This window comes from Indicator indicator, chromosome 33, assembly GCF_027791375.1.
Source record: "Indicator indicator isolate 239-I01 chromosome 33, UM_Iind_1.1, whole genome shotgun sequence".
In the NCBI taxonomy this organism is placed as follows: Eukaryota; Metazoa; Chordata; class Aves; order Piciformes; family Indicatoridae; genus Indicator; species Indicator indicator.
Window position 1 is genome coordinate 5725607 of NC_072042.1, and position 17250 is coordinate 5742856.

Below are 17250 nucleotides of genomic sequence, written 5' to 3' on the forward strand. Positions count from 1 at the left end.
CTGTGACGAGGAGGAAACTGCTTGTGGAAAAGGGGGGAGGCCTCTTTCCTGCTCCCCCCTCCTCCAACATCAGTGCTGCTTCTCCTGCTGCAAGCAGGCAAAAGAAGGGTGAAAATTGGCCTTGTTTGTCTTGTGACATCAGTGCTGCTCGTGACTAATGCTGGAGCTGCCCCAGGTCCTCTGGAAGCTGGGTGCAAACCTGCGCCCGGAGCAAAGCCCTGGTTAGAACTTCAGGGCTTGTTCTGAGGGAGAGGTTGGACACAGCCTGGCTGAGCTCTGCTTTCCTTTTTGGGTGTGCTGGGAAGGTCTTTCTCCCTCCCTGCAGGGTTTTGAGCTCTCCCAGGCTGTTGCAATAAGCAGGAAGCTGTGTCCAGGCCGTGGTTGTGATTCGTGTGGTAAAAGCCTTGTGCTGAGTTGGTGCTGAGATCAAAATGCCTTTGGTGACTGCTGCTCCCTCCCTGCATTCCCTGGGCATTAGGCTGTTCCCGGCCTGACTTGTCTTGCTCCCTGCTGCAGAGCCTCTGCAAGGCAGGATTTCATGGGAAGTTTGTATGACTCTTGGACTCTCCCAGATGAGATGCTGCAAGTGACTCCTGCACCTCACTTTGCTGTGCAGTGCCTGAGGAGCAGCTTCTGGAGCCTGGGTACCAAAGCCTGGAGAGGATGAACAGGGGCACATTGTTGCAGCAGCAGCTATGCTGCCTTAGCTCCTGCAGCTGCTCCCCTTGGCATGTGCCAGGGTGCCAGGCTCATCCTGCACACTGCTGCTCCAGTGATGCTGGAGTTAGAGATGTTCTTTGGAGGATTTCAGGACTCTGGGAGGTCTCTGTAACCTGAAGTGTGTGAACTCTTTTTTTTTTTTTTTTTTTTTCCCCTCCCCGATTTTCCAACCTAAAGGGTTCTGTCAGCTCCCAGTGCAGCAGCTGTACATCTGCTGTGAGGTCCCAGCTGGGACTGTGGCCAGGAGCTGGCTGCAGTGACATTTTGTGCAGCCCTCTTGCTTTATAGAGCAGTGCTAATGCAAGGTTAAAGGATGGAAGTTTTAGTGCCCTTTTATGTGTCAGAAGTCCTTGCAATGGAGTAGAAATAATGTGGCCATTAAAGAGCAGCTGTGGCAACAGAAAGTGGCTGTTGTGTAATCCCAGTGCCCTTGCTCGTGGGAGAGCATCATCAGGACACAGAGCTAGGTAGAAATTATTCCTCTGGAACTGGTAGAGCTTGCAGCAGGCAGCTGATAAGCCCTCTTCAGTGCCTGACACCTGAGTTTCATCCTGTCAGAGGAGGTGAATCATTCTCTTCTGCCTGTGCAGGTTGTGGACAGCAGCAGCTATGGAGAGGTTGGTGGAACGGTTGGAGAAGGCTGTGGAGCGCCTGGAGACGGTTTGCCAAACCCCTGGCAGGTGTGGAGAGGGCTCCTCCAAAGGTGAGGCCCTGTGCTGAAGCTCTGGGAGGTGCAGCAGTGCCAGAGGCAGCAGCAGAGGCTGCTGTGGAGCAGGCAGTGCTGAGGCAGAGGGCTCTGTGTGCTGGGGGAAGTTTGGTTTCGCAGCAGGTGCCGAGGGGCTGCGGTTGGCACCCTGCTGGAGGAGGCTTCCTGTGGCTGCAGCACTTCCCCTGCCTGCCTTCAGCTGCCAGCCCCAGGCTGAGCCTGCTGCCTGCAGCTGCTGTGACCCAGGGGTTAGGTTTGGTGTGAAGAGGGTGGGAGGTGCAGTCCAGGAGCTTGGTGCTTGGTGATTGCTCCCAGCCCAGGAGCCCACCCAGTGCCTCCCAGTGAGTGCTGTGCTCTGGTTCCTTCCCTGCAGGAGTGGCTGAGTATGTGCAGGCTTTTGATGCCCTTCTGGCTGGTCCAGTGGCTGAGTACATGAAGATCAGCAAAGAAGTTGGTGGGGATGTGCAGACACATGTAAGGACTCCTGTTCTTCTCCCTTGGCTCAAAGTGCTGCTTGTCCTTTGGGGCTGCTCAGGGCCAGGTTTGCTGTCAGTGTTTGCATTCCTTCAGCACCATGTTCTGGGATGTTTATAAATCCCTGAGGACTCAGAACAGATGCAGATGCCCAGATAACCTCCAGCAGATTGCCACCTACACACAGCATGAATCAAACCTCCTCCTTTGTATCTTGAGCAGTTAGGTGCCTAGCTCTCTTTATAGACTTCAGTGCCTGCCTTCAGGAGGCCCAGGAGCTGTTGCACTCCTGGGATTTTTCCCCTGAGGATGGTTGTCTCCAAGAATATGCTTTGAGATCAGCAGAGCTGCTTTCCTGCTCACTAGGAAATGCAGGGAGTGGGAGTTTGAATGGTTGTTAGTCTTATATTGGGTACAAGGCAAGTACCTTCTGCTCTGCTGAGACCCCACCTGGAGTCCTGTGTCCAGCTCTGGAGCCCCCAGCACAAGGACACAGAACAGGTCCAGAGGAGACCACAAAGATGGTCAGAGGGAGCACCTCTCCTATGAAGACAGGCTGAGACAGTTGGGGTTGTGAAGCCTGGAGATGAGAAGGCTCCAGGGAGACCTCAGAGCAGCCTTCCAGTGCCTGAAGGGAGCTGCAGGAGAGCTGGGGAGGGACTTTGTACAAAGGTATGGAGGGACAGGATGAGAGGTGATGGCTTCAGACTGGCAGAAGCTGGATTTGGAAGAGGCATTAGGGGAAATTCTTCCCCCTGAGGGTGGTGAGGCAGTGGAACAGAGAAGCTGTGAGGGCTCCAAGCTTTGAAGTGTTTAAGGCCAGGCTGGATGAGGCCTTGAGCAACCTGGGCTAGCAGGAGGTGTCCCTGCCCACAGCAGGGGGGTTGGACCTGGCTGATGTTTAAGGTCCCTTCTGAGCCAGACCACTTTGTGATTCTCTGCTGTGTTTTGCCTCTCTGTCCCCAGGCTGAGATGGTTCATGCAGGGTTGGTGAGTGAGAGAGCAATCCTGGTGATGGCCTCCCAGCATCGGCAGCCAGAAGAGGTAAGTGTGGGAGGCCACTCCTCACAGACCTGTGTGCCCCTCCCCCAGGCTCAGGGCTGTCTGCAGGTGTGGGGGAGTCACAGTTCCTCCAGATGAGGAGCTGGAGGAGGATGGGAGCCCCTTGCATCCATGAGATGGCTCTTGCTGGCAGCATGAACTGTCCTGGGTGCTCACCCAAGGCTGGAGGCTGACTCTGGAGCTGCAGAAGTGACATTTCTCAGTCATCAGAGCACCAAAGTTCTCTGCAGCTCTCAGAGCAGCTTCTGAGTGTCAGCTCACAGCAGCTGTCTCGAGTTTCACCTGGCACCAGCACTGCACAATCCCTGTTCCCTGGGGTGCAACCTCCAGACAGCAGCCTAGCTGAGGCAGGAGCCAGGGTGGGATTTGCTTCCCTTCAGGAGATCCTCCTGCAGTCTACCAGACACTTGTGTCTCTGGAGAGGGCTCTGAATGAACAGCCAAGGCTTTCAGGATTGATTTGTCCCTAGCAAGTCATTTAACACTTTACCCAAGGCTGCTGCCTCTCAGCAGGCTGTGACTGAAGCTGCTCCTGAAGGCCTTGGCTCTTCCCTGCTGAGAACTGCTTTTGCTGAGCAACAGGATCCCAGCTTGCTGTGCTTTGCAGTTATTCTCTGGCTCAGTCCTGGCTTCTCCTCTTGCACTGTGGGAGCTGAGGTTTTTGTGCTGCTTTCCTGTTCACTGCAAAACAGATCTGCCCTTTCCCCTCCACTAGGCACTGGGAGGCTGGTTGTCTTTCAGCAGGCTTCCTGGGATGCTGCTCTGGTAGCCTCTGCTCTGAGAATCTGCTTAGAAATGCCACTGGCAGGTGATTTAAATAGAGGATTAGGAACAAAACAACCTGAGTCTAGTGCAGGTTGTCTTGCAGGAGTCTGGGCAGGTCTGGAGTAGCCAATTTAAAATGCAAAATGTGTGAACTCTCCTTGCTTGTGGCAAAGAATTGCTCCCATCCTGGTAGGTGACTGTGGCACTAGGTTGAAGTTTCTGGAAGTGTGGCCCTGGCCAGTGGTGCTCAGAACCTCTCTGGTTTTCATCTAAGCAGAGGAAGGGAGAGCAAAAGGAGAGGCTGAGGCTTTGAAAAGCAAGATTTGGCCACTTGTGTCCCTCCTTGCTGTCCCCAGCAGGAGGCTTTCTGATCTTAAAGGAAAGAAAAGTTACCCAAGAGGCACCTGTGGAAATGTGAACTTGGCTGCTCTGACCTCTGAAGGCTTCTAAGGGCTTTCAGTCAGCATTCCAAGTGGAAAACACACACACAAACAAGTGCCAGCATCCAAGGCTTGGACTGACTTGAGAACTGACTTGAACTGACTGAATCCTGGAGCCTGGCTTGGGAGGGTGACTGAATCCTGGAGCCTGGCTTGGGAGGGTGACTTCAGAAGCTGCTGTGACTGTGGTTGCAGTGCAGGCTGTAGCTCCCCAGCTGCAGAGCCCTGCACAGCACCTCTCTGCATGAGGGTTTCTAAAGGAGAGGGAAAATTTGCCAGAGTGTCTTGGAACAAAAGGACCCAAGGAAGGCAAATGCTATTTCTGTCCTTGTTCCTAAGGAGCTTTGTCAGTGTCTCTTGGATTCAACGTGAGTCACAGTTCTTGGCATGCTCCCACAGCACTGATCTGGTTGGGAGCTGTGACTTCAGCCCTGGAGGAGCTTGGCTGGGACAGGCAGGGCCAAGCCTGGACAAGAGCTGTAGCAGCAACCTGTGCCAGTTGGAATCTTCTTCCAAACCACCATCATCTCAGCAGAGCCACCCATGAAGATGTGGAGGCTGTTCCAGAGCAGTACTGATGTGCTGAATTGTCCCCTCTTGTCCTGCAGAATGCATTCTCATCACTTCTGAAACCAATTTCAGAGCAAATCCAGGTGGTGCAGAACTTCAGGGAGAAGAACCGTGGGAGCAAAATGTTCAACCACTTATCAGCAGTCAGTGAGAGCATCCCAGCCCTGGGCTGGGTGGCCATGGTAAGGCCTCCAGTTGGGAAGTGGTTTCCTTGGGCTGGTGGGGAAAGCCTGGTCAGTTGCTCCATGCCACTCTGTTCTTTCTTCTCGAGGCTCCAAAGCCTGGTCCTTACGTGAAGGAGATGACTGATGCTGCCATGTTCTACACCAACAGGATCCTCAAGGAGTACAAGGATGTGTAAGTTCCTCCTCCCTCCATGGCACACAGCTAGCAGGGTGTGGAGGGGCTGCTGCAGGACCTAAGCACAGCTGCCTTGCTCTGCAATCCTTTCTTCTTGTTAGAGGTCAGAGAATCTTGACAAAGCCTCAGCTGGACTTGGTGATCCTGAGGGACTTTTCCAACCTGAATGCTTATGTGGTTCTGTGAACTGCTCTTTTCCTGATCACAGAATGGTTTGGGTTGGAAGGGACCTTGAAGATCACCCAGTTCCAAGCCCCTGCCATGGGCAGGGACACCTCCCACCAGCCCAGGTTGCTCAAGGCCTCATCCAACCTGGCCTGGAACAACTCCAGGGGGGAGGCATCCCCAGCCCCCCTGGGCAGCCTGTGCCAGGGTTTCACCACTCTCTTCCTAATCTCCAGTCTCAATCCCCCTTCCCAGCTCAAAGCCATTGTCCCTCATCCTATCACTACAAGCCCTTATAAAATCCTCAGGGATAAGATTCCTTGCATTGTTGCAGCTGGAATCTCTGGTAGCAAGTCTGCTGCAGCTTTTCTCCCAGCACCAGCACCCAGGGCAGCAAGCTGGGTCTGGAGAGTGGGGTTTGAATCAGACCATCAGACCCCTGCACCACAACAGTGCAGAGCAGGCCTGTGGCCTTCTGCCTGCAGGTGCAAGATTCACCCTGAGGCTGGAACACAGTGCTGGGGGGCGGTGCTGAGGCTGCTGGGGCAGGGGGCTGAGGCTGCTGGGGGGGTGAGGCTGCTGTGCTGGTCCAGCTGTGTCTTGCCTGTAGGCTGAGAGGTGCAGAGCTGTAAGGAACTGTTTGTAGCCCTTGGGTTTGAATGGCAAATTCAGCTGCTCGCTCCTCATGGTCTCCTTCTGCCCTCAGAGATAAGAAGCAAGTGGACTGGGTGAAAGCTTACCTGAGCATCTGGACAGAGCTGCAGGCCTATATCAAAGAGCATCACACCACAGGGCTGGCCTGGAGCAAAACAGTAAGTGCTGGCTGCACCTGCAGGAGCTCCCGGGACGGGGATCGCCTGATGGCTGCAGCAGACGCAGAGCTGGGCCAATTACCTTCCCTCTTGCTGGCCTCTTCCAGGGTCCTGTAGCAACAGAAGGGACTAAACCACCATCTGCTGCCCCTGCTGGGGCTGCACCTCCCCCTCCAGGCCCTCCTCCCCCACCTGCTCCTGCCCCCAGCAGCTCCAGCATGGACGACTCTGCCTCCCGCTCGGCGCTCTTCGCTCAGATCAACCGGGGAGAAGGCATCACCTCGGGTAGGGGAAGGGGCAGAGGGAGGGCAGCCCCCAGAGCTCTGCTGTGCTCTGAGCCCTGTGTCTGTGCTGCTGCTCCTCGACTCACCTGCTGAGGAACAACAGACATCTGCCAGGGGGTGAGGCTGGGAGCCAGGAGCAGCCCTGAGGCAGCTCCCTGGGAGCACATCTGAGTTGCTGTCTGCCTCCCCTGGCAGGGGCAGCTGGCACAGAGAGCAGCCCTCTGGCTGCCTGCTGCAGAAGGTGCAATTTTGCAGCCCTCTGTGTTACCCCAGGACTGGGTAGTAGATTGGGACAGGCATGAAGCAAAGGCAAGGTGCAAGCTCAGAGCTGCTTCCAGCTGCAGAGTGAAAGAGCTGACACCTTCTGCTTCCCTGTGTCCTCCTCACTGCTGGGTCTGTTCCTTGCTGCCTCTTGTTGTTCCTGGGCTCAGCTGAGGCCCAGTCTCCACTGGTGTGCATTCTGAAGATGTTGTTGTGCTGATTGCTGTCAGCAGGGATCTCTGGTGCTTGTGAAACTGCATTCCTGGAGGAGAGCTGGACCTCAGGCTTGACTTCTCTTGCAGGCTTAAGACATGTCTCTGATGACATGAAGACTCACAAGAACCCAGCACTGAAGAACCAAGGGGGCCCAGTGAGAAGTGGACCCAAACCTTTCACTGCTCCCAAACCAGCCTGCAATGCTAACCCCTCCCAGAAAACCTCTCCAAAGGCTCCTCCATTGCTAGAGTTAGAAGGCAAAAAGTGGAGAGTGGTGAGTGAGTGGTGGGGGTGGAGGGAGGAGAGCTTTGCAGCAGGGAAGGAGGAGGCTCTGCTGGAGACCTTCCTTGTGCAGGCAGCTGGCTTCTGAAGGAGCTGCCCCTGCCCTGCTGTTCACATGGATTGGTGGCTCTGCAGCCCAGAATCAAGGTGGGTGGGTGTTTTTTTTCTTGCCTTTCCAGGAAAACCAGGAGAATGCTACCAACCTGGTCATCAGTGAGACAGAGCTGAAGCAGGTAGCCTATGTCTTCAAGTGCACAAACAGCACACTGCAGATCAAGGGCAAGATCAACTCCATCACCCTTGGTAAGTGCAGGAGGCCTGGGAGCTGCTGCTGCCTGCTGGGCTGTTTGCAGAAGGCTCAGTCTGCAAACCCTCTGGGGCCTGCTCTTGTCCTTTCCTCCCAGATAACTGCAAGAAGCTGGGCCTGGTGTTTGATGACGTGGTGGGCATTGTGGAGATCATCAACAGCAGGGATGTTAAAGTTCAGGTGAGTGTCTGTAGGCTCTTCCCTGCCTGCTGTCACTGGGCACCTGGAGTGGGTTGCTGCCCAGAACGGGAATGTGCCCCTGGGGAGAACATCTGCCCCAGTACTCTGCAGCTCACCCCTAGGGAAGGGCTGAAATTTGCCTCACTGAGCTGCTGCAGGGCTCAGAGTGAGAGGTCAGTCCCTGGGAGGCACCATCAGACTGCCAGGGTAGGAGGCCAGCAGCTGAAGCTGCTCTGGTCCCAGGTGTGGGATCTGGCCTGGGAGGGTCACCCTGCCCAGCACTCCCTGCAGTTTTGTCCTAGAGATCAAAACAGGAAATAACTTTGGATTTTTGCCCAAGGTGGGAGCAGTTGAATCACAGAACTGTTTAGGCTGGAGAAGACCTTTAAGGTCATTGAGTCCAAGCATTACCCCAGCACTGCCAGGCCACTGCTAGACCTTGTCCCTCAGCACCACAGCTCTGAAACCCCTCCAAGAATGGAGACTCCACCACTGTGGGCAGCCTGTTCCAGGGCTTAAGAAGCCTCAAGGGACAGAAATTGTTCTCCATGTCCAACCTAAACCTCTCCTGGTGCAACTTGAGGCCATTTGCTCTTCTCCTGTCCTTGAGAGAAGAGCCCAACCCCAGAGTGTCTGCTTTGGGAGGGCTGCAGTCAAACCTCTTGCCTTGAAGGCAAACCCCCAAGAAGGAAACTTTGTGGTTGCTCATTTGAAGCTAATGCTCCTCCTCTCCCTGCTGCTTTGACCACTCTGCCAGGTCCTGGGTAAAGTGCCAACCATTTCCATCAACAAGACAGATGGGTGCCACGTGTACCTGAGCCAGAGCTCCCTAGACTGCGAGGTTGTCAGTGCCAAGTCGTCAGAGATGAACATCCTCATCCCCACTGAGGGGGGGGACTTTGTAAGTCTTGGCTTCCAAATGCTGCTGGGGGCTGCTTGGGGCTGGGAAACACAGAGCAGGATTTGTATCTGGAGCCCTGCAGGGAAGGTTGGGTGTCAGGGAGGGATGGCTGTGGAGGCTGTGAATGAAGGTCAGATGTTAACTGCAGGGCATCAAACTGTCTTTGGAGTGAGGTCATGTTGCTTTCTGGGAGCTGCTGCTTCCTCAGGAGCTCTTGGGTGGGGGCTGTGGTACAGGAGGGGACCCAGCATGCATCACAGCCCATGAGAGGTTGGAAGGGGCCTCAAGAGATGGAGTCCAAGCCCCCTGCCAAAGGAGGAACCCCCTGGCCAAAGCCTAAAGCAGTGGGAGATGGTCACTAATCACAGAGTCACAGAAGGTGTCAGGTTGGAAGGGACTCTCCAAGGGCATCTTGTCCAACCCCCTGCACTCAGCAGGGACACCTCCAGCTAGAGCAGGCTGCCCAGGGACACACAGAATCATGGAATTGTTAGGGTTGGAAGGGACCTCAAGGCTCATCCAGTTCCAACCCCCCTGCCATGGGCAGGGACACCTCACACCAGAGCAGGTTGCTCACAGCCACATCCAGCCTGGCTTTAAACCTCCAGGGATGAGGCTTCCACCACCTCCTGGGCAACCTGTGCCAGTGTCTCACCACCCTCACTGTGCAGAACTCCCTCTTGATGTCCAACCTAAACCTGCCCTGCTCCACTTCCAAACCATTGCCCCTCCTTCTCTCCCTCCATACCTCCTGAGCAGCCCCTCCCCAGCCTTCCTCTAGGTCTCCTTCAGTCACAAACTGATTTTTTTGACAAGAGATTCCTGTTTTTTCCCCCCTCCCCTCCAGACTGAATTCCCTGTCCCAGAACAGTTCAAGACAGTGTGGAACGGTCAGAAGTTGGTTACCACGGTGACAGAAATTGCTGGCTAAGCAGAAAAGCTCCAAGGCTGCTGCCTCCCCCTGGCCCTGCTGTGGGACAAATCTGCTTCCAGATGATTCTTTTAGATTTTCTTGTACCTTTCTGCTCTCCAACTGCTTCTCTTCTGCCTGAGAGACACAAGCTGCCTGCTGTCACTCAAGTACCTCTGCCCAGGGTGTGGTGTGGGTGGCAGGTCAGTTATTGTCCCCCTCTGGTAGCAGGAAGGTGAATTTTTATTTCCCCCCCCCCTTTATTTTGGTCTCCCCTCGTCCAATCTAACTGCACCAATTGAGGAGGGCAAGATTTTAAGTGAATTCCCAGCCAGTACTGGCAGTTGGCTTTCAGAGTGTTGTTCAGGTTTGGGGTTGGTTTTTGGTTTGGTTTTGGTCTTGCCTTTCAGCAAACTGTTCCTGGGAGAGAGGAAGGTTGTCCCCTTTTTAACAGAGAATGGTTTGTGGTGAGGTCCAGAGGAGCCAAGATGGCTCAAGGAGGTTCTGGAAGCTAATTCTGTACTGCTTGGTGGCATTTACAGGCCATGGATTTGTTGGACCAAAGGCTGAGGACCTGGGCCATAGCATTCCACCCTCATTTCTCTTCCATCATTCCTTCTAGCTCAGTGTACTTCTGATTGTGCCATGACAGAGGCTTTCTAGTGCCACAGGAAGGCTGCAGTGGAGGAAACTGTGCTTACCCTGCTCCTGGCAGGCTGGCTGCTAGCTTGGAGCTGAGCACCTCTTAAGCCAGGAGCCCTCAAAAGGGAATCTTTGCCTCAGGGCTTCCTTCTTGGAGCAGCTGAACTCAGGTTCAGTCTTCCAGAAGAGCTCTGCAGGAGTCCTCTCCTGCAGAGGCAAGGCCTCCTCCACTGCAGGTCAGTTGTGCAGTGCTGGAACTGCCTGAGCTGGGTCAGGTCAGCTCAGCTACAACCACTCCCCACCAAGTGAATCCTCTCCCCCTCTCCTCTTCCCTGGTGCTTGGCTCTTTACTTTGGTGGAAGCTTGCAGCCTCTGTTCCAGGGCTCTGGAGCAGAGTGGTGGATCTCAGCCCCAGTCCTGTACTGACCCCCCAGAGGGACCTGCCCCTGCTGTGACCTTCACTGTTCTGTTTTTTCTACCCCCCAAGGCCTGGGTGGCACAGGCATACCTTAAAAGCATTTCCTCTGTCCAGTGTCAATGGTCTTCTTCTCTAGGACAAGACTTAACAACAAAAAGAGAAAAAAAGACAAAAAATATGCAATTTTTTTATTTTGAGACTGTCCTGTGACTTGTACTCTGTCTTCTCCTGAGGCTTGTGAAGAAAAGAAAAAAAAACAACAAACCACAAGAACAAACAAAACCTTTCTTATGTACTTAAGATTATACAGAAGATAGAATAAAGTTAATGCCAACTTGCTCATTACAGAGGCTCCCTGGTGACTCTTTGGGGGCACCCCAGGTAGGACAAGGTAGCTCCTGACTGCCTTGAATCCTTTCCTGGATCCATAGAAGGGGTTGGCTTGGAGAGGACCTAAAGCTCATCCAGTTCCAACCCCCCTGCCATAGGCTTTCCACCAGCCCAGGTTGCTCAAGGCCTCATCCAGCCTGGCCTTGAACAACTCCAGGGAGAGGGCATCCAGGACTTCCCTGGGGAACCTTTCCCATGGGGAAGGGACAGATTTTTTTCCTCCCCTCCCCTCAAATCTCACCTCTCTTTTTTTGCAGTTGGTTAGCTGTAAAGCTCTTTATTGATTTCAGTTGCTGTACAAAAGTGCATGAAAGAAGTCAGTAGCTGAAAACTGTTCAAGCTGTTAATACCCACTTAACCCAAACCCCTCCTTTATTTTCCCCAGAACCCCCTAAATGTGGCTCTTTCCCCCATCCTGGAGTATCTGGCTGCAGCCCCTGGGAGTGATTCAGGTTAATACTGCCTTGCACTAGTGACTGAGATTAATACTGCCAGTGTGTCCTGTGAGGAACAGGTGACAGGGGACACAACCTCCTTGTCCATCATCATTTTGCCATCACAGAGCAGCCACAGCCACAGCTCTGAGAGCTGGAGGCAGCCTTAGCCAGGCCTGTGCAGGATGGAGTTAGTGCAAGGCTCAGCCCACCCACCCTGGAGCAGGATTACATCCCAACAACTCCCAAACTTCTACTGCAGGGCTGCAGCTGCCACCTCTGCACACCCTGGCAGTGCTGAGCTAATCCCTCCCTCCCCCACCTCTTCTCCCCCTTCCACAGCTCCCCACAGGCTTCTTCCCAGAAAGTGCTGTTGCAGTAGCAGCTGCATCAGCTCCAGTGCCAGACCCTTGCCAGTGCTCCCAGGGCAGCTCCCCTCAGCTTCACTGCAGGAAGGGGAGCAGGGTGGTGTCAAACCACTCTTCTGTGAAGTGCAGGTGGTCCCCTTCCACCCCCAGGAAGAGCAGCTTGCCAGCTTTGTCCATCTGCTGCAGCCCCAGCCGGTCCTGCAGCCACAGAAGGGTGACCATAGCTCCCTGGAGCCCTGCCAGGGCTGGGGAAGCCAGCAGGGCAGAGGGGCAGAGGTATTGCTCCAAGCAGAAGTGGCTGGTGGGCTAGGGGGGGTTCCACCTCTGCTCTTCAAAGCTTCTCTCATAGAGGGGGGGAAAAGGCATTTGGGATGAGTTTTAGAATGAGGCTAAAAAGGAGCAGAGTTCACTAAAAGGTACTGAAAGGGATCCTGAGCCAGGTCTGAGGCTGTCATTCCCACAGCCAGACCTGCCTGACAGCTACTGGCAAGAGGAGGCAATGCCCCCAGGAAAGGGCAGAGAGGGTGACCAGGGCAGGGCTGTGAGGTTTAGAGCTCCTCAAGTCCCCCCAGGGACACTGCAGAGGGGAACTGGCCCACAGCAGAACATACCTCTGTGTACAGGGAGGTCTCCTGCAGGGGGATGGTCTCCTTGGCTTGGCCTGGTTTGTAAAACCCAAACCACTGTCAGAATAAAATCAAGGGAAGGAAGAGTTGGTGAAGGGCTGCCAGGAGATGAGCAGGCTTGCAGCAGCTCCTGCTGCACACTGTGCTCTATCAGGCCCCTGTCTGTGCTCAGCCTGCTCCTCACCAACCTCAAGTTCTGCCACCAAATGACAAAGCAGAAACACCCAGAAGCAGCACCCACCCTGCCTGCCTCACCTCTGAGATGGGAGGGTCGACCATGGTGTCATTGAGGAATTTCACCATCACAAACTTCTTCAGAGCCATCAGGTTTTTCTTGTAGGTCTCATTGATGCCCTGGAGAAGAGCACCAGAGAAGAGATGCAGGTCACGGGGGAGCCTCCTGAGAAAGGTTGGGGGAAGCTCCTGCTCCAACTTGCACTGCACCTGCCAAGCAAACTCTGGAGGCAGGAAGGTGCTTTTCTGTCACCAGCCTCCCCTGGCTGTGCTCACAGCATGTAACCAGGGATGGACCCTCCCAGGGAGAGAGGATTGAGTGACTTGGAAGGTGTTGAGTAGACTGAGCCTGTGGCATACTGACATCAACCACCCCAAAGCAGAGCAGTGCCACAGGAACTGCATTCCTCCATCTCCCAGGAAAACCACTTGGCACAGTGCTGGGATGAAGAGCAAAAATGCTCCTCTCTGAACTCCAGCAAAAGCTGGGGGTTCTCCCAACTGCCAGGGAGAGCCAACATGAAGGAGGTCACTGTGAACACTTCTCTCCTGCATCCCATCATCAGCCCCCTCCTTACCCTCTCCTGGTTTATGTCAGCCAGGAAGATGCTGCTTTTCCTGTAGTCCTCCTCTTTCAGAGGGTCGTGCCAATACTCTGCTTGTACCAAGCTGGAGGAGAGAGAAACCAAAGCTGAGGGTGGAAAGCCAGAGGTGCAGAGGTTGCAGCCTGGGGCTTGTACTCACTGCTCCTGCACAGCCTGGGTGTAGGCTCCCAGGTCCAGCGTCCTCCGGATCCAGTCGCAGAGGTGGGAGCTCTCCCCGGGGCAGCGTGGGAAGCCATAGACACCTGGGCAGGGAGAGGTGCAAGGCCTTCAGCAGCCAAACTGCACTCCCTCCATCCCTGAGCTGCTACAGAAGCAGCAGAGCAGTGGCAAGGATGGCCCAGGGAATCAGGCAGCCTTTAATCCTGCAGTCTCCTCAGACAACCCTCCTGGCCCTGGGCGCTGCTGCACACAGGGAAGGGATGGATGGAGCTGAGGGTGTTGCATGCAGGCAAGCAGAGCACTCTCCAGCTCGCCTGCTGCACTCACAGGAGGTCTGGAAGTCATCCTGATTCCCTACAAGCTTTCCCACTACAGTACAGAGAAATAGACTCAAGCCATGAAAAATGTATTTAAAATTCCTTGCCAGCCACTCTTCCCTGTGCAGCTCTCCCACTCCACCTCACACTGCACAAAGCAGTTCCCTCTCCCCAGGGCTTCAGCCTTCCAGATGCCAACTGTAAAACATCTCAGGAGGTTTAGTTTCACACAGGCTTGGCTCTGTAGTTAGAAATGAAGCAACTAATCCCAACTACTGCCACAGCATACAAGAATTCTCCCCAGACAGCTGTCTACTTACAAAGGTCCCTTGCTCACTGCCAGGTAAGCAGGACCAAGAGAGGTGAAGCAGTTGGTTAACAACTGACCTAAAGCAGCTCACCAGATCCAGCCAGGAGCAAAGAGAGAGTTTGACTCACAAGGGAACAGTCAGGTTTTAGGAAGAGGCCAACAAAATCATTCCTCCTGCCAACAAGAAGCCCTCCAACCCTCCCAGTGGTTATGAGGTGACTTAAGAGGACACTACCTTGGTGCTGCCCCCCAATAGAGATCAAGTTGAGCATGGGAGGAGAAGGGCACCTCTGGGCCACCGCCCGCCTGTGGAGGAAGAGGAAGGAGCTCAGCACCAAGGTGTCCAGGCCACCAGTGCTGCCTCCCAGGCAGCCCTCAGCCTGCCACTTGTGGGCTCAGGCAGTTGGGTAACACTGGCAAAGAGAATTAACCCTTCCTGGTAGAGGAGGGCTACAGGCAATGTGTTCTTGCCTCTTTTGGAGGACTCCTCCCTTTAGAAGGGGGTTTGTCAGTTGACATCTGCTTAGTACTTTCAAGAGTCTTAAATCAGAACCTGAATCCCAAGGGACATCACTGAAAATGGAAAAGAAGCCTCAACTCACAGGAACTGGCCTCCCTGGGAGAAGCCCATTGCATTGTAGCCTCCTTTCAGGTGAGGATCCTTTGCAAGCTGGCTGCACACCTCCCTCACTTGATCATTTGCATTCATGAAGAAGCTGTTCTCCATATCCTGAAACCAGAGCACATATTTTGCACCTTTGCAGGGCCAAGTTCTGCTTTTGAAAGAAGACCTTAGCTGTCACGCTATGGCATTCAAGTTTTGAGACTTCCCTTCACCACCTCTTTGTTCCTGCTCTGCCTGGCAGAACCAATTCATAAGGAACAGAGTCATTTCCCCAAACCTCCTGACAGTTTGAGTCCCTTCAGATTTTCTCTCTCTTTCTCTAAATATATAGATAAAAATCAATAATCAAACCTCACCCATCTTCTCCAGACCCCAGATACAATAACATAAATTGCACATTATCCTGAAAATCTATTTAAAGACATTCCATAGGGCTCCATAACACTGTCCAGAGCCAGGAAGGCACAGAGGAAGTTTGTGTCTTCATTCAAGTGAAGCTATACAGAGAACAAAGAGCTGTAAATGCAAAAGGATGGCAAGGGTTAAAGCTCTGCCTTACCACAGCACCTTACACAAGCCTTCGAGTGATTAGAGAGTGTTAATCACTGGATTTGCATACTAATCCAGTTTGGACTAGGGATTTGGGTTTCCCCAGTTCTTTTCTGCAGGTGTTAATTAGACTTTATTGGTTTCTACCTGTCAAAGCTGTTTACTTCGTGGAGAGTTACAAAATTAGTAGGGAAAGCACAACAGAAGCCCGTGTTGAATCATGTTAATAACACAGCCTGCAGGAGCTATCAGACCTTCCCATCGGCCCCTGCCCTGCCCAGCAGAAACACGAGTGGCAGCAGTTACCTGTATCAGGTTGTTCCCAATCTTCAGAGACAGAACATAAATGCCCGGGATTTTATTCTCCACTATTTTCTTAATGTAGCCCATGCTCACTGGATTGCAGCAGCTGTCTCCTGTGGAAGAGTCGGACCATTATGCCACCGCGCAGGCCCTCACCTCGCCTCCACCAGGACCCCGCTGATGCCGCGGGGCCAGGAGATGCCAGCGCACACAGGGGCCCGGGCGAGGAGGGTCACCACCTCCCAGCCTCCGCAGAAACCTGCGATCCGGAGGAGGGGGACGCCAGAACGAGGCCGGCGCCAGTCTGCGAGCTCCCCTCGGGCCCGCTGGGCGCCCAGCCGGGCCCCAGCCACGGACCCCGCGCACAGAGCCGTGAGCAGCAGCCCGGCCCCGCTCCCCGTTGCCAGTCTGAACTCACCCATGCCGTGCCAGATTACCAGGGGAAGGGCGGCAGCCGCACAGCCCAGGTTCAGCCCCAGCAGCACCAACACCGCCACCCTGAGTGCCGCCATCTTGAGCGGGCACATGACTCGCGCGGCACGCACCGGGTCGGGGGCGGGGCCGGGACCAGGAAGGGGCGGAGCCTAGCGGCGGCAGGGCAACTCCCCGGTTCTCACGGGGTCACCGGTTCGAGCTCCGGCGCTGCTCCATCCCGCCTAGATCCTTAAAAGTCCCGTCCCGGGACACTGACCCCGCTCGTCCCCTCGGGGCTGGGCAGACGCTTCTCCCTGTACGGGAGCTATCCCGGCGGGACGGGACTGAACCTCCCTTTGCACCGTCCGAGGGAGGGCAGCAGGTACCCCTGGGGCGAGGAGACCCTGCTGCTCTGCCAGGATGTTGTGTATGAGGGCTATAAACCGTGGGTGCAAATAAGGCCGTCCCAGGGTGGTTTAAGGCTGCTGTAAATCCTTGTGCTCATAAAGAGTCTGTGTCCTCTTGCCAGGCCAGTAACGGCACTGGGAGGCAATGGCAGGAGCCACTGCCCACACCCAGATGCCTGTGGTGCAGTTAACCCTGCCCTCACCTCATGCCCATGGGAAGGAGCACTGCAGCGTGGACAGATCCTAAATGCGATCCATGGAGACCTGAGCTCTGCAAAGACCCTGCAGCTACTTCCAGCCAAGCTGTTCTGAGTCGAATTAAATCAATAATGAAGTAGTAGAGTAACGTTACTTTTTAACTAGAGATTCTCACGCCCTCTGCACAGAGACTCTTAACACTTTTTTCCTTTTCTTAATGAGATGAGCTGATTATTCATTCATCTTCCATCCCCTTTCTGAAGCAACTGGGGCAAAAAGGAAGCGAGGCCATGACAGAGTTCAGCCAGGCAGCCCTGAGCACAGCCTGTGGGAGACAGGGAAGGGGATAAGCAGGGACAGCCTTGAGCCAGTGCCATCCTTACTGAGAGCCTCACTGCAAGCATTCAGCTCAGGATGTGGCCACTTAAAGAGATGTTTGGAGCCCCGCAGGGGTGAGAACTTAGCTCACCTCCTTCCAGAGAAGCTGTGTTATTCTCTGCTACCAGCTGATCACAGCAAGGGAGCTGGCTGCAACTCCTCTATTGCTCCAGACTAAGACAAAACTGTGCAAAAAGAGGATCCAGATCCCAGGCAGAGACCTGAAACCCACAAATGCTTTCCTGAAACAGTGAAATATGTTCCTAGGTCTGTCTCAAGCAACTCAGGGGTATGGATGCAGGAGGAGCCAGGCTTGGGTAAGCTACTCTCAACACTTCGTGGGAGTGGAGGATTTCTAACACCTTTTGGTGTTAGATCTCCCAATAGCACTGCTGCAGCTCATGCCTCCTGGCCTCAGCAGCAGCCTGGGGCTCCTGGCAGACCCTGATACCCACTGCC

The 17250-nt window shown here is 54.4% G+C and overlaps 2 protein-coding genes across 2 annotated transcripts; one reads left to right on the plus strand and one right to left on the minus strand.

Moving 5' to 3' along the window:
• The first annotated feature begins 1322 nt into the window (after positions 1-1322).
• Positions 1323-11077, plus strand: CAP1 (cyclase associated actin cytoskeleton regulatory protein 1). The gene is made up of 12 exons (XM_054395443.1): positions 1323-1423; positions 1800-1900; positions 2867-2944; positions 4775-4918; positions 5008-5093; positions 5968-6073; positions 6181-6358; positions 6921-7108; positions 7296-7419; positions 7521-7603; positions 8361-8504; positions 9352-11077. The coding sequence occupies exons 1-12, from the start codon at positions 1330-1332 to the stop codon at positions 9433-9435; spliced, it is 1410 nt and encodes a 469-aa protein (XP_054251418.1). The 5' UTR covers positions 1323-1329; the 3' UTR covers positions 9436-11077.
• A 569-nt stretch (positions 11078-11646) lies between these two features.
• Positions 11647-15906, minus strand: PPT1 (palmitoyl-protein thioesterase 1). The gene is made up of 9 exons (XM_054395444.1): positions 15813-15906; positions 15398-15507; positions 14520-14647; positions 14153-14223; positions 13271-13373; positions 13105-13195; positions 12548-12646; positions 12278-12349; positions 11647-11864 (listed from the first exon to the last, which is right to left on the minus strand). Exons 1-9 carry the CDS (start codon positions 15904-15906, stop codon positions 11742-11744), a joined length of 891 nt encoding a protein of 296 aa, XP_054251419.1. The 3' UTR covers positions 11647-11741.
• Positions 15907-17250: the final 1344 nt, after the last annotated feature.